Below are 13,401 nucleotides of genomic sequence, written 5' to 3' on the forward strand. Positions count from 1 at the left end.
AACACATCCCATAATGCACCTCTGCTCTCACTGAAACACATCCCATAATGCACCTCTGCTTTCACTGAAACACATCCCATAATGCAACTCTGCTCTCACTGCAACACATCCCATAATGCACCTCTGCTCTCACTGAAACACATCCCATAATGCACCTCTGCTCTCACTGCAACACATCCCATAATGCACCTCTGCTCTCACTGCAACACATCCCATAATGCACCTCTGCTTTCACTGAAACACATCCCATAATGCACCTCTGCTCTCACTGAAACACATCCCATAATGCACCTCTGCTCTCACTGAAACACATCCCATAATGCACCTCTGCTCTTACTGCAACACATCCCATAATGCACCTCTGCTCTCACTGAAACACATCCCATAATGCACCTCTGCTTTCACTGAAACACATCCCATAATGCACCTCTGCTCTCACTGAAACACATCCCATAATGCACCTCTGCTCTCACTGCAACACATCCCATAATGCACCTCTGCTCTCACTGAAACACATCCCATAATGCACCTCTGCTTTCACTGAAACACATCCCATAATGCACCTCTGCTGTTATTGCAACACATCCCATAATGCACCTCTGCTCTTATTGCAACACATCCCATAATGCACCTCTGCTCTCACTGAAACACATCCCATAATGCACCTCTGCTCTCACTGCAACACATCCCATAATGCACCTCTGCTCTTACTGCAACACATCCCATAATGCACCTCTGCTCTTACTGCAACACATCCCACAATGCACCTCTGCTCTCACTGAAACACATCCCATAATGCACCTCTGGTCTCACTGAAACTGCTCTCACTGAAACACATCCCATAATGCACCTCTGCTCTCACTGAAACACATCCCATAATGCACCTCTGCTCTTACTGCAACACATCCCATAATGCACCTCTGCTCTCACTGAAACACATCCCATAATGCACCTCTGCTCTCACTGAAACACATCCCACAATGCACCTCTGCTCTCACTGAAACACATCCCACAATGCACCTCTGCTCTCACTGAAACACATCCCATAATGCACCTCTGCTCTCACTGAAACACATCCCATAATGCACCTCTGCTCTCACTGAAACACATCCCATAATGCACCTCTGCTCTTACTGAAACACATCCCATAATGCACCTCTGCTCTTACTGAAACACATCCCATAATGCACCTCTGCTCTCACTGAAACACATCCCATAATGCACCTCTGCTCTCACTGAAACACATCCCATAATGCACCTCTGCTCTTACTGAAACACATCCCATAATGCACCTCTGCTCTCACTGAAACACATCCCATAATGCACTTCTGCTATCACTGAAACACATCCCATAATGCACCTCTGCTCTTACTGAAACACATCCCATAATGCACCTCTGCTCTCACTGAAACAAATCCCATAATGCACCTCTGCTCTCACTGAAACATATCCCATAATGCACCTCTGCTCTTACTGCAACACATCCCATAATGCACCTCTGCTCTTACTGCAACACATCCCATAATGCACCTCTGCTCTCACTGAAACACATCCCATAATGCACCTCTGCTCTCACTGAAACACATCCCATAATGCACCTCTGCTCTCACTGCAACACATCCCATAATGCACCTCTGCTCTCACTGAAACACATCCCATAATGCACCTCTGCTCTCACTGAAACATATCCCATAATGCACCTCTGCTCTTACTGCAACACATCCCATAATGCACCTCTGCTCTTACTGCAACACATCCCATAATGCACCTCTGCTCTTACTGCAACACATCCCATAATGCACCTCTGCTCTTACTGCAACACATCCCATAATGCACCTCTGGTCTCACTGAAACTGCTCTCACTGAAACACATCCCATAATGCACCTCTGCTCTGACTGCAACACATCCCATAATGCACCTCTGCTCTGACTGAAACACATCCCATAATGCACCTCTGCTCTGACTGAAACACATCCCACAATGCACCTCTGCTCTTACCTGCCCCTGGGTCTGGACTCTGCTGCCGGGCTGGTGGTCCTGGGGGTCTGCGGGGTTTGGGGTCCTGCCCAGCTAAGAGCACTGGTCCTGGGGCAGAGCGTGCGGGCGGAGGCCTCCGGGCTGCTGACCTCCAGACCTCTGATGAACACCCCAGTGTTCCCTCTCCTCACCGGGTCATTCACAGAGCGAGGCACCGGACCGGACCACTGCGCCTCGGGGGTGGGGGGGCAGTCAAAGCTCTGAGTCTTCCTCAAGTGCTGCCTCCTGGAGAAGAAGGAGGAAGAGGAGGGACAAGAGGTGGGGGGGGGCAGCCGGATCCTCAGAGGAGGAGCTGCGAAACAAACGCTGAAGGAGGGGGGTGTTCTGGGGGGGGGAGGGGGGAGGAGGTGGCAGTGAGCAGGGAGGAGGAGGAGGAGTTACGAGGTGAGGAAGAGGCGAGGAGGGAGGAAGAAGAGGAGGAGAGGGAGGGTGAGGAGACGCTGTCCTCCGTCTTCTCCTGGAACCCCCACAGTGCTGACAGAGTCCTCCTAAAGGGGGCAGAGCTACGGCTGTGGGCGGAGTCTGACTTCTGCTTGTGGGCGGGGTCTGAGGTCCTTATAAGGGCAGAGTCCCTCCTGTGGGTGGGGTCTGAGGTCCTTATAAGGGCAGAGTCAGAGTCCCTCCTGTGGGCGGGGTCTGAGGTCCTTGTAAGGGCGGTGTCAGACTCCTTGCTGTTGTGGGCATGGGCGGAGTCAGATTCCTTCCTGTGGGCCGAGTCTCTGGTCCTGAGGGCCGCATCCAGCTTCCTGTCGAACACCTCCTTGGTCTCCTGACATTTGGACCAGGCGAAGCTCCACTGCTGGAGGCCCCGCCCCCCCCGCAGCTCCCCGGCCTCTGCCCTCAGCTCCTGGAAAAGAGCGTCGGGGATGGGCGGGTGCTGGAGGCGGTACTCTTCCAGGCAGCTAATCACAGCCTGGCATTTCTCGGGAAGCGTGCAGTCCTCCATGCTGACCCCCGCTAGGTGGCGCATTCCCTGCAACGCCCAGCCATACGCCTGGGGGGGGAGGGAAGAGAGTGTGTGTGTGTTTAAGAGACATCATGACACAGTTCAGACCTGCAGGTATTAAGGTATCCTGTGGAGTTCAATGTGAAACAAGAGACATTCCTCCTCATGAAAAACAAGAGAAATAGAAATAACTAGAATAAATATTTGCTGAATAACATTTTACTTTTATAAAGTTAAGATATATTTTGTTCTTTTACTTCTCTCCTTGTCCTGCTGAATGTCTGTCTGCAAGGTTCAATACAGAGACAGCCTTTGAAGTGTGTGTGTGTGTGTGTGTGTGTGTGTGTGTGTGTGTGTGTGTGTGTGTGTGTGTGTGTCTGCCACAAAGGAGCCGACATCCTTTTTGTAGCAGGCTGCTGCTGGGGGAGGAGAGTGTGTCAATAAAAGAGAGGAGGCCTCCTCACACACAACCAGCACATTACCTCACCACTACACACACACACACACACACACACACACACACACACACACACACACACACACACACACACACACACACACACACACACACACAAACACACCCCAGCAGGGGGCGCTCAGCATGGTATTAAATCTGACACTTTATTCAAATATATTCACCCTAAACTTTTGATCATCTAAAGAGGGGGGGGGGGTCTCACAGTGTCAGATTACAGATCAGCTGGAGACTATTAAATAAATCAGAGTTAGGGAATCAGTTTGGTATCCAATTACTGAGACAGGAGGTCAGCTGACTGACAATAGGCCATATGGACCACACACACACACACACACACACACACTACAGTAGGCCAGCGGGTCAACTGTATGTGTGTGTGTGTGTGTGTGTGTGTGTGTGTGTGTGTCAGCTGAGTGCTCCTTAAACTGATGAAGTGTCTGATGTGTCCTGATGTCCAGCTGCTCAGTTCACACACACACACACACACACACACACACACACACACACACACACACACACACACACACACACACAAACACACACACACACAATGTTTGTTTCACACACACATATTCAAATGGATGTTTGGTGTGTAGAGGTGAGTGTGTTTACTGTGTCCAGGTGCATCATGGGAAATGGTCGGATTATTTGTATTATTGACCCTCTGAACGCGTTTTTGGGAATTTGGGATTCTGGAAAACTCACAAACTGCACACGCGTGTGGTAGGAGTCTGAGGGCTGTAGAGTGAGTGTGTGATAGTTACAAACATAAAGCCCCCCCCCCCAACCACTGTCCTGCAGACGAAAGGACGTTGGTTGGAATATTTATCACACGGAGCTTCAACACAGTGAAACCAGAACAGATCCACTTCAAGCAGGATGAGGCAAACAACATGTGGGGGGGGTCACCCTGCAGGACTCCAACCACAGAGGAGGGGGGGAGGACTCTGCTGGAGGAGCTCTCTCTGTTTCCTCACTATCACTCAGATTTGACTTCAGAAGGAGGAAATACTCCCAGAATCCTCAGACTGCTGGAGCCCCCCCTGCAGACTGAACAGCTGATCCTGAGGCTCTGATAACTACTGGAAGCTCATGAGGAGGAGACCAGACCAGCAGCACATCAGAGAGTCCACATCAGGACAGAACACCACAAAGATCTGTTATGCACGCACGCACACACACACACACACCATGTTGAAGACTCACACACATCAGAAGTGTGTGTGTGAGTGTGAGTGTGAGTGTGTGTGTGTGTGTGTGTGTGTGTGTGTGTGTGTGTGTGTGTGTGTGTGTGTAGTAAAGTGAAGCGTACCTCGGTGTGTTCAGTCGGAGTGCTGCAGCCTGACTGAGAGAGAGCGGCACCGACCACACACACACACACACACACTCCGCCCCCCCTTCATTCACACATTCAATGGCAGATGGGCGGTCCCAGGGAGGGGGGGTCGTCACGGCAACAAAGACTTTGTGAAAGGAGTGAGAGGAAAGAGGGAAAACTTGGCACCGGAGTGATACCTGGACTACACACAGACACACACACACACACAGACTGAGGAGCTTCACATGCACGTTTCCTGTTTAAACAAAAGTCCTGACAAGAGAGGAGATACAGCCTGCTGAGTGCTGTGTGTGTGTGTGTGTGTGTGTGTGTGTGTGTGTGTGTGTGTGTGTGTGTGTGCGTGTGTGTGTGTGTGTGTTCCAAAAATGTGGACTTTTTGAAAATCCCATCTAAAAATCTGACTTGTTTCTGAAAATAAAAAAATGCATACTTTTTTTCTGAAAATCTCAGAAGTCTGACTTTTTCTTAAAAGGTCCCATGTTATGCTTTTGGGGGTTCTCCCTTTCCTGTAGTGGGTTATTTATGTGTGTGTGTAATATGTCTGCAAAAGCTAAAATCCCAAAGTTCAGGCCAGAGGGAGATTCTCTCCCATATCCCTCCCCCCTGCCTGAAACGTCTCGATGGGATTCCTTTTTTTACTTCCTGGTTCAGTTCCGTATCACACTGACCTCACTGTGATACGGAACTGAACTCAGCCAATAGCAGCGCGAGCCGCTCCGTAAAGCCGACCCAAGCGGAGGAGCCATGGTGAGGAGACGCTGCCACTTTCGCTGCGAACCAAACCTTGCGTTTATTTATACCACTATTCCCCCAGAGCAGAAACCCAAATGATGGTTGTGTTCTCCACATTTCCCTGAATTGATGAGCTGTTGTGGGAGTTGAGCCGGAAGCACACTACTACCTTCGGGGAAGATGCAAGCTAACGCTATCAACGCTACGCTACCGAGCTTTCAGGCTGTATGCACACTACCTTTACCTGAACTGTACAGAAATACAGAGATGGTTTTTCATCACACGGTAACCTCTTAAGCCCAGACGCAGCAACCTGTAAGAAACAGCGTCTCAGGACGTGTTCACATTTCACAACCTATTAATGTGGCATACCCACTGAACGGGAGGAAGCTCAGCTACCAGACCATAGTAACCATGTTTACCAAAACAAAACATAATTCCACCAAGCGTCTAACTCAGCACTGGACGAAAACGAGCTAACGCTACATAGCACAGAGTGAGCTACGGCCTTTTTTTTACTTCATGCTCTCTGCACAAACCACATATGATATGAAGCCTGAGATTCCACAGATCCATTGGTATACGTCTCATCCCTGTACGACCAGAACTCACTGAACCAGCAGCCAAGAAAGAGCAGGAAACCTGCTTCCCTTCACAGAGCCATAGCTATGAGCAGTCTTTCTGTCTGAGAGTAAAAGATGTGTTCAAGGTCATAAAAACACTCTGAAGGTCAACGTCTCTGCTGAAGGTCAACGTCTCTGCTGAAGGTCACGTTGAAGGTCAACGTCTCTGCTGAAGGTCAACGTCTCTGCTGAAGGTCACGTTGAAGGTCAACGTCTCTGCTGAAGGTCAACGTCTCTGTGTCACTGTGAGATGATTGCTGATAATCCATCAGTGCTTATTTGTAATAAACTGGTACGGCACAACTGACGCAATAAACATTACGTTTATATATCTTTACCGTCTTTATTCCCTTGCTGTACAGAACAACTCACATGCTCCCATCTCTGTTACAACACACCGAGAGAGAGAGAGAGAGAGAGAGAGACATGAAAAATTGCGCATGCTAAACACGTGCGTTCCCAGGGTCAAAGGTTAAACACAAGGAGGGAAAATACAAGTTAACACAACAAGCAGTTTTTTTAGGGGCGGGGCATTTGACAAATCTCTAAGCAGAGTGGCCAGCTAACCAATCAGAGCAGAGTGCGCTTTTGCAAAGGTGGGGGCATGAGCTCTTCAGAGCGTTTTCAGACGGAGTGAAAAGTGGTCATTTATGCACAGGCAGTGTGAGGAAAATAAAGCGCTGTTTCAACATTGAAGCATGCAAACATGTCCCAGTGGAGCAACGACACACATATATGGACCTGAAGAGCAGCATGATCAGACCCCTTTAAATTCAGACTTGTTCTTGAAATCACATCCAGATTTGAGACTTTCTGAAAATCTAAAAGTTCTGATTTCTTTTCTGAAAACCTCAGAAATCTGAAAAGACCAGCTTCTTTTTCGGAAAATGAAAACCAGTTGTTCTGGTTTCAGAAAGAGGGTGAGAAGAGACCCAGTACAGACACTTCATACTGAGATCACAGGTCAGTACCTGGTCCAGCAAGCTGTAGAGGCGTTTGGCTCGCTCCAGGTTCTGTCCCGTGGTTCTGACCCGCTCAGAGAAATCCTGCAGCTCAGACCAGAACCTCTGAACTCTGACCTCACACTGCTGCAGGTCAGCTGACCACTGATCAGCTGACCCCTGATCAGCTGACCACTCCTCCACCCAGCGCTCCACCTGAGCAAGCAGAGAGGAGCCTAGACTCCCCCACTCCTGCAGGAGGGAGAAACGGGTCAATCAAGAGGGTTCAATGTGTGTGTGTGTGTGTGTGTGTGTGTGTATGTGTGTGTGTGTGTGTGTGTGTGTGTGTGTGTGTGTGTGTGTGTGTGTGTGTGTGTGTGTGTGTGTGTGTGTGTGTGTGTGTGTGTGTGTGTGTGTGTGTGTGTGTGTGTGAGTGTGTGTGTGTGTGTGGGTCGTACATATGCAGTGGTGTGGAACTCTTTGAACTCTTCCCGCTTCTTCCTAAGCAGCTCCAGAGAATCCTCAGCTTCACTCAGACTCTTCAGACGAGGCTCCCCGATGTCCTGCAGCCACGTCTGCACCTGAACGCACCACCAGCAGGAAGCAGGAGAGGATGTAAGGATAATGTGCAGAATAAATAACAACAAGCTCATCAACATCAACAATAATAAAACAACTAAAATAATACAACATTAATTCATGAGATTTGAAAATAATACTATAAGTGCATTATTATTAATATATATAATAATAATGTCAGAGCTGACCTGAGCGAAGCTGGCCTCCAGCGCCCTGAGCCTCAGTACGGATGAGAGCTGGTGGGTCCGGCGGTTGGACAGCGTGACGAGGCGGTGCAGCAGCTCGTCCACCTGATCGTACAGAGCCTGCACCTCCTGCACCTCCTCCTTCTCCCCCCCTCTCACACCCTCCCTCACCCCCTCCCTCAGCAGCGACAGAGACGCCCCCCCCTCCTGCTGCAGCTGCACCACCCGCCCATCCCGCAGTACGCCGCACATCACTTCCTGGAAGCTGGACAGCAGCCGCTCAGCATCCTGGGAGACACACCGGGGGGGGGTCAACAGTGTAATCATGAGGCTAAAGTTCCGAACCTTTAGTGACGTGTTTCTGTGGGACCTCCTCTCAGAGCTCTCAGTGACCTCTGTCTGCAGAGCCCTTTGAGGTCCGACAGCAGACTCACCGGGGCTGCAGCAGGCAGGGGGGTACCCTGCAGGACCTCGATGGTCTCCTGCAGCAGCTCGATGACGTCTGAACACTGACGCCTCAGCTGCTCCACTCTCTAAGACACACACACACACACATACACACACACACAGCAAATAAAACAACCTACACACAAATACACAGGAGTCATTCCCTCCATTATGCTCCACAGAAAGGTTAACTACACACCTGACCGTCCAATCAGAGGCCAGTTACATGTGTCTGTGTGTGTGTGTGTACTGACCAATCTGAAGCAGAGCCAGCTGCTGTGTGTGAACCTGAAGGATCCTCCGAGCTCTGCAGGAAGCTGCTGCAGATCCACCTGCTTCTGAAGAGCCTTCAGAGAGAGCAGCACCTACACACACATACACACACACACACACACACACACACACACACACACACACACACACACACACACACACACACACACACACACACACACACACACACACACACACACACACACACACAATCACTGAAAAAGTCTACACATCTAAAAGCTTGGGTAACTTCAGGAGGGAGCATCCTGTCTCTTTAAATATAAATGCTGTCCGTGAGTGTGTGTGTGTGTGTGTGTGTGTGTGTGTGTGTGTGTGTGTGTGTGTGTGTGTGTGTGTGTGTGTGTGTGTATGTGTGTGTGTGTGTGTGTGTTACCTGTGTGTCTGCAGGTGTGTGCAGCTGCAGGGCAGAGTCCTTGTGAACCAGCAGCAGCACAGAGTGAACTGATCCTGGTTCTTTATCCTGACACAGAGATCAGGGTGAGGGACCAATCAGAGCACAGGGTGAGGGACCAATCAGAGCACAGGGTGAGGGACCAATCAGAGCACAGGGTGAGGGACCAATCAGAGCACAGGGTGAGGGACTAATCAGAGCACTGGGTGAGGAACCAATCAGAGCACCGGGTGAGGGACTAATCAGAGCACCGGGTGAGGGACTAATCAGAGCACAGGGTGAGGGACCAATCAGAGCACAGGGTGAGGGCCCAATCAGCGCACAGGGTGAGGGACCAATCAGAGCACCGGGTGAGGGACTAATCAGAGCACAGGGTGAGGGACCAATCAGAGCACAGGGTGAGGGACCAATCAGAGCACAGGGTGAGGGACCAATCAGCGCACAGGGTGAGCGACCGAGTTAGAATAATGAGAAGATAGTTGGACATTTTTTTAAAGTCGACATTTAGAAAAAATCCAGAACATTTTAAATCAAGTCAGAACTTTAAGGAAAAAAGTGATGATTTTGAAGAAACAGTATGAAATTGATATTTGAGAAAAAAACACAGCGTGAGGGACCAATCAGAACACAGGGTGGGGATCACATGACACTGAAGGCCTCACCTGTCTGCAGCAGTGTAACAAATAAAACATGAGAAGATACAGACATTAAAGTGTGTGTGTATGTGTATGTGTATGTGTGTGTGTGTGTGTGTGTGTGTGTGTGTGTGTGCCTGTCTGACCTGCAGTGACCTCAGAGCAGAGAACAGGGGGGGGGCAGGAGCAGCTCCGCGGGCGTCAACTAGCACCGTCAGCCCCAACGCTGGCACCTCCTTCCTGTTCAGAGAGGAAGTGATGTCATAGGGGAGTGCTCAGTGAGGGGAGGGGGGGGGGGGTTACCTGACAGTGGAAGTGTATGGGGGGGTTACCTGAGGGTGGAAGTGTAGGGGGGGGGTTACCTGAGGGTGGAAGTGTAGGGGGGGGTTACCTGAGGGTGTAGGTGTAGGGGGGGGGTTACCTGAGGGTGTACGCATACAGGGGTTACCTGAGGGTGTAGGTGTAGGGGGGGGGGTTACCTGAGGGTGTAGGTGTACGGGGGTTACCTGAGGGTGTAGGTGTAGGGGGGGGGGGTTCCTGAGGGTGGACGTGTTGGGGGGGGTTCCTGAGGGTGGAGGTGTAGGAGGAGTTACCTGAGGGTGGAGGTGTTGGGGGGGTTACCTGAGGGTGGAGGTGTAGGGGGGGTTCCTGAGGGTGGAGGTATTGGGGGGGTTACCTGAGGATGGAGGTGTAGGGGGGGGTTACCTGAGGGTGGAGGTGTAGGGGGGGGTTACCTGAGGGTGTAGGTGTACGGGGGTTACCTGAGGGTGTAGGTGTAGGGGGGGGGGGGGTTCCTGAGGGTGGACGTGTTGGGGGGGGTTCCTGAGGGTGGAGGTGTAGGAGGAGTTACCTGAGGGTGGAGGTGTTGGGGGGGTTACCTGAGGGTGGAGGTGTAGGGGGGGTTCCTGAGGGTGGAGGTATTGGGGGGGTTACCTGAGGATGGAGGTGTAGGGGGGGGTTACCTGAGGGTGGAGGTGTAGGGGGGGTTACCTGAGGGTGGAGGTGTGGGGGGGGTTCCTGAGGGTGGAGGTATTGGGGGGGTTACCTGAGGATGGAGGTGTGGGGGGGGGGGAGTGTTACCTGAGGGTGGTGGTGTTGGGGGGGTTACCTGAGGATGGAGGTGTAGGGGAGTTTACCTGAGGGTGGAGGTGTAGGGGGGGTTACCTGAGGATGGAGGTGTAGGGGGGGGGGTTATCCGAGGGTGGTGGTGTAGGGGGCTTCCTGAGGATGGAGGTGTAGGGGGGGGGTTATCTGAGGGTGGTGGTGTTGGGGGGGTTCCTGAGGATGGAGGTGTAGGGGGGGGGTTATCCGAGGGTGGTGGTGTAGGGGGGGGTTCCTGAGGATGGAGGTGTAGGGGGGTGGTTATCTGAGGGTGGTGGTGTTGGGGGGGTTCCTGAGGGTGGAAGTGTAGGGGGGGGTTACCTGAGGATGGAGGTGTAGGGGAGTTTACCTGAGGGTGGAGGTGTAGGGGGGGGGTTACCTGAGGATGGAAGTGTAGGGGGGGGGTTACCTGAGGGTGGAGGTGTAGGGGGGGGGTTACCTGAGGATGGAGGTGTAGTACAGCAGCAGCTGCAGCAGACCCCTGGTCTCACAGTGGGGGAGGGTCCAGACGGGGTTCAGGGTGCACACCGTCAGCAGAGCACGCCCACTGCGGTCCCTGGAACCTGAACACAACATGATGCATTCAGGGAACACATTGTAACATGTTAACTCGGTTCTGGTTTTTAATTTCACACTCAGAACACGATCAGAACACAGAGGCTCAGGGAGGCCTGACATTGGGACGGCTGCTGGGTCTGAACCTGGTTCTGGAGGTTTCTCTCACCTGGTAGACAGACCGCTGCAGACCTGAGCAGCTCGCCGTAGAAGCTGCACTGGGAGGACTTGGGGGACTGCACTGGGACTGAGGCTGCAGCTGGTTCTGTTGGACTGGGACTAGTGATGTCTGTGGAGAGAGGGTGATAATCAGGTTTATGAAAGACAAACATAACTGTGGCGTCAAACAACTGTGAGCATAGGACCAGCATCTGTGGAGGAACTCCAGGCCTGAAGGGGGCAGAGAGAGCTCACCCAGACACCCAACAGACAGGATGCAACCCATGTTTCTGGAGGGACCGATTTCACCTGCGCACCTCTAATCAAGCATGAGTATAACATGTTTGGAGTTAGCTTGGCGAGCCCTCTTTGCTCGGTCTCCTCAGCCTACTGACAGCTCATGTTCAACCACAGACGCAACTGGTATGGACTTCAAATATTTAGTTTGAGAGAATCATTTGTTTGCTGTTTTCTGTTTGAGTTTGATCTGTGTTGAATTTAAATGAGATGTTTAGTTTAATGGTCAGGATTGATGCGTACTGATGTGGAATGTAATTTGCCCTTTTGGTTCTTAAAGGTTATCAACCTATCCTTCCTCTGGAATTACTCTTTGTGCCATCAATCTGAAAGAAAACAAATCACCAGAACGGAACAGAGTTGTCCCCTTGCATCATTTGTGTTGAACAAGCCGTTTTCAAGTTTGGGCAGAGCTGAATCTGAATCTTAACTTCTTCTCATCTTGAATCCTATGTCTGATCCCAAATGTAATTCATCGTGCTACACCAGGAGAATTAAGACCTTTTAGTTTGAACAGGAAGTGGGAAAAGGGACCAATAAAAACTCTGGTTCCCAGTAACCAGGTAAACATCGTCATGAGTCCAGGTCCAAACTGAACGAACCCAGTTAGCTTAGCGGTACATTATCTCCAGTTCTTACATCACAGGATAAGAGGTGAACACCTGACACTAACAGGAAGTGCTGGAGGGGGGAGGTTAAAAGGGAGGGAGAGGAAGAGAACCAAGTCTGCCAATCAGAGGAGCATGAGGAGGTGATGAATGGGGATGTTTTTGGGGATGAAAAAAGAAGAAAACAGAAATGGAGGAGAAACGTTTGTGTACCTTCTGTCTGAAGCTCTGCAGCCCTTCTTCCACCATCCTCCTCCTCTTCATCCTCCTCTTCCTTCACTTCCTGTCTATCTTCAGGCTCCTCCTGTGTGTTGGACTCTTCAGAGTGTGTGTGTTGTGCCTTATTTTCAGAATAAGAGTCCTCAGGGTGCTGTGTTTTGGACTCTTCAGAGGGTGTGTGTTGTGCCTTTTTTTCAGAATAAGAGTCCTCAGAGTCAGCTTCCTTGTGTTTGTGGGTTTGTTCACCTCCTCTCTCTTCATCCTTTCCTTTTTGACTGTGCAGCATAACTGTAACCAGAACCTCCTCCTCTACCTCCACCTCCTCCTCCTCTTCTACCTTCACCTCCTCTTCCTCCTCTTCTCCCTTCACCTCCTCTTCTACCTCCTGCATACCCTCCATATCATATAACTCTTCCTCTGTCTCTTCACTTTCATTCAGTAAACCTTCCTCCTCTTCCTCTCCCTCACCATCATCAGCTAACATTTCATGGTTCTCCATCAGCTCCTCGTCTTCCTCCGTCTCAGTTTCAGTGTTTATCTTCAGACAGGCACCTCCTGTTGGAAGTGTTTGTACCAAGTGATTTTCAGAATAAGAGTCCTCACCTCCCATTGGCTCCTGTGACGTCAAGCTGCAGGAGAAGGAGGAGGGCGGTGTGAGAAAGACATCCTTGAGGAGCCGGGAGCACAACTCAGTGTGTGAGCTGGAGGAATGTGTGTGAGAGTGCTGAGGTGTGTGTGCAGCAGCTAGTGTGGGACTGTTGTCAAGTGTGTGTGTAGCAGCATCGGAGTGTGTGTGAGTGTTGTGCTGTGTGTGTACAGCAGCAGTGTGTGTGT

The 13,401-nt window shown here is 50.9% G+C and overlaps 1 protein-coding gene across 1 annotated transcript in view; it reads right to left on the bottom strand.

The window, feature by feature from the left end:
* Nucleotides 1–13,177, bottom strand: part of plekhg4 (pleckstrin homology domain containing, family G (with RhoGef domain) member 4) — a 28,649-nt gene extending 15,472 nt beyond the window's left edge. The window contains 12 exon segments of the mRNA XM_063882300.1: nt 2,000–2,346; nt 2,349–3,032; nt 7,128–7,349; nt 7,556–7,678; nt 7,865–8,149; nt 8,296–8,394; nt 8,563–8,673; nt 8,976–9,062; nt 9,775–9,868; nt 11,169–11,292; nt 11,454–11,573; nt 12,562–13,177. Of these exon segments, the coding sequence (XP_063738370.1) occupies nt 2,000–2,346; nt 2,349–3,032; nt 7,128–7,349; nt 7,556–7,678; nt 7,865–8,149; nt 8,296–8,394; nt 8,563–8,673; nt 8,976–9,062; nt 9,775–9,868; nt 11,169–11,292; nt 11,454–11,573; nt 12,562–13,177 (2,912 nt within the window).
* Nucleotides 13,178–13,401: the final 224 nt, after the last annotated feature.

Source organism: Eleginops maclovinus, chromosome 4, assembly GCF_036324505.1.
Source record: "Eleginops maclovinus isolate JMC-PN-2008 ecotype Puerto Natales chromosome 4, JC_Emac_rtc_rv5, whole genome shotgun sequence".
NCBI classification, from domain to species: Eukaryota; Metazoa; Chordata; class Actinopteri; order Perciformes; family Eleginopidae; genus Eleginops; species Eleginops maclovinus.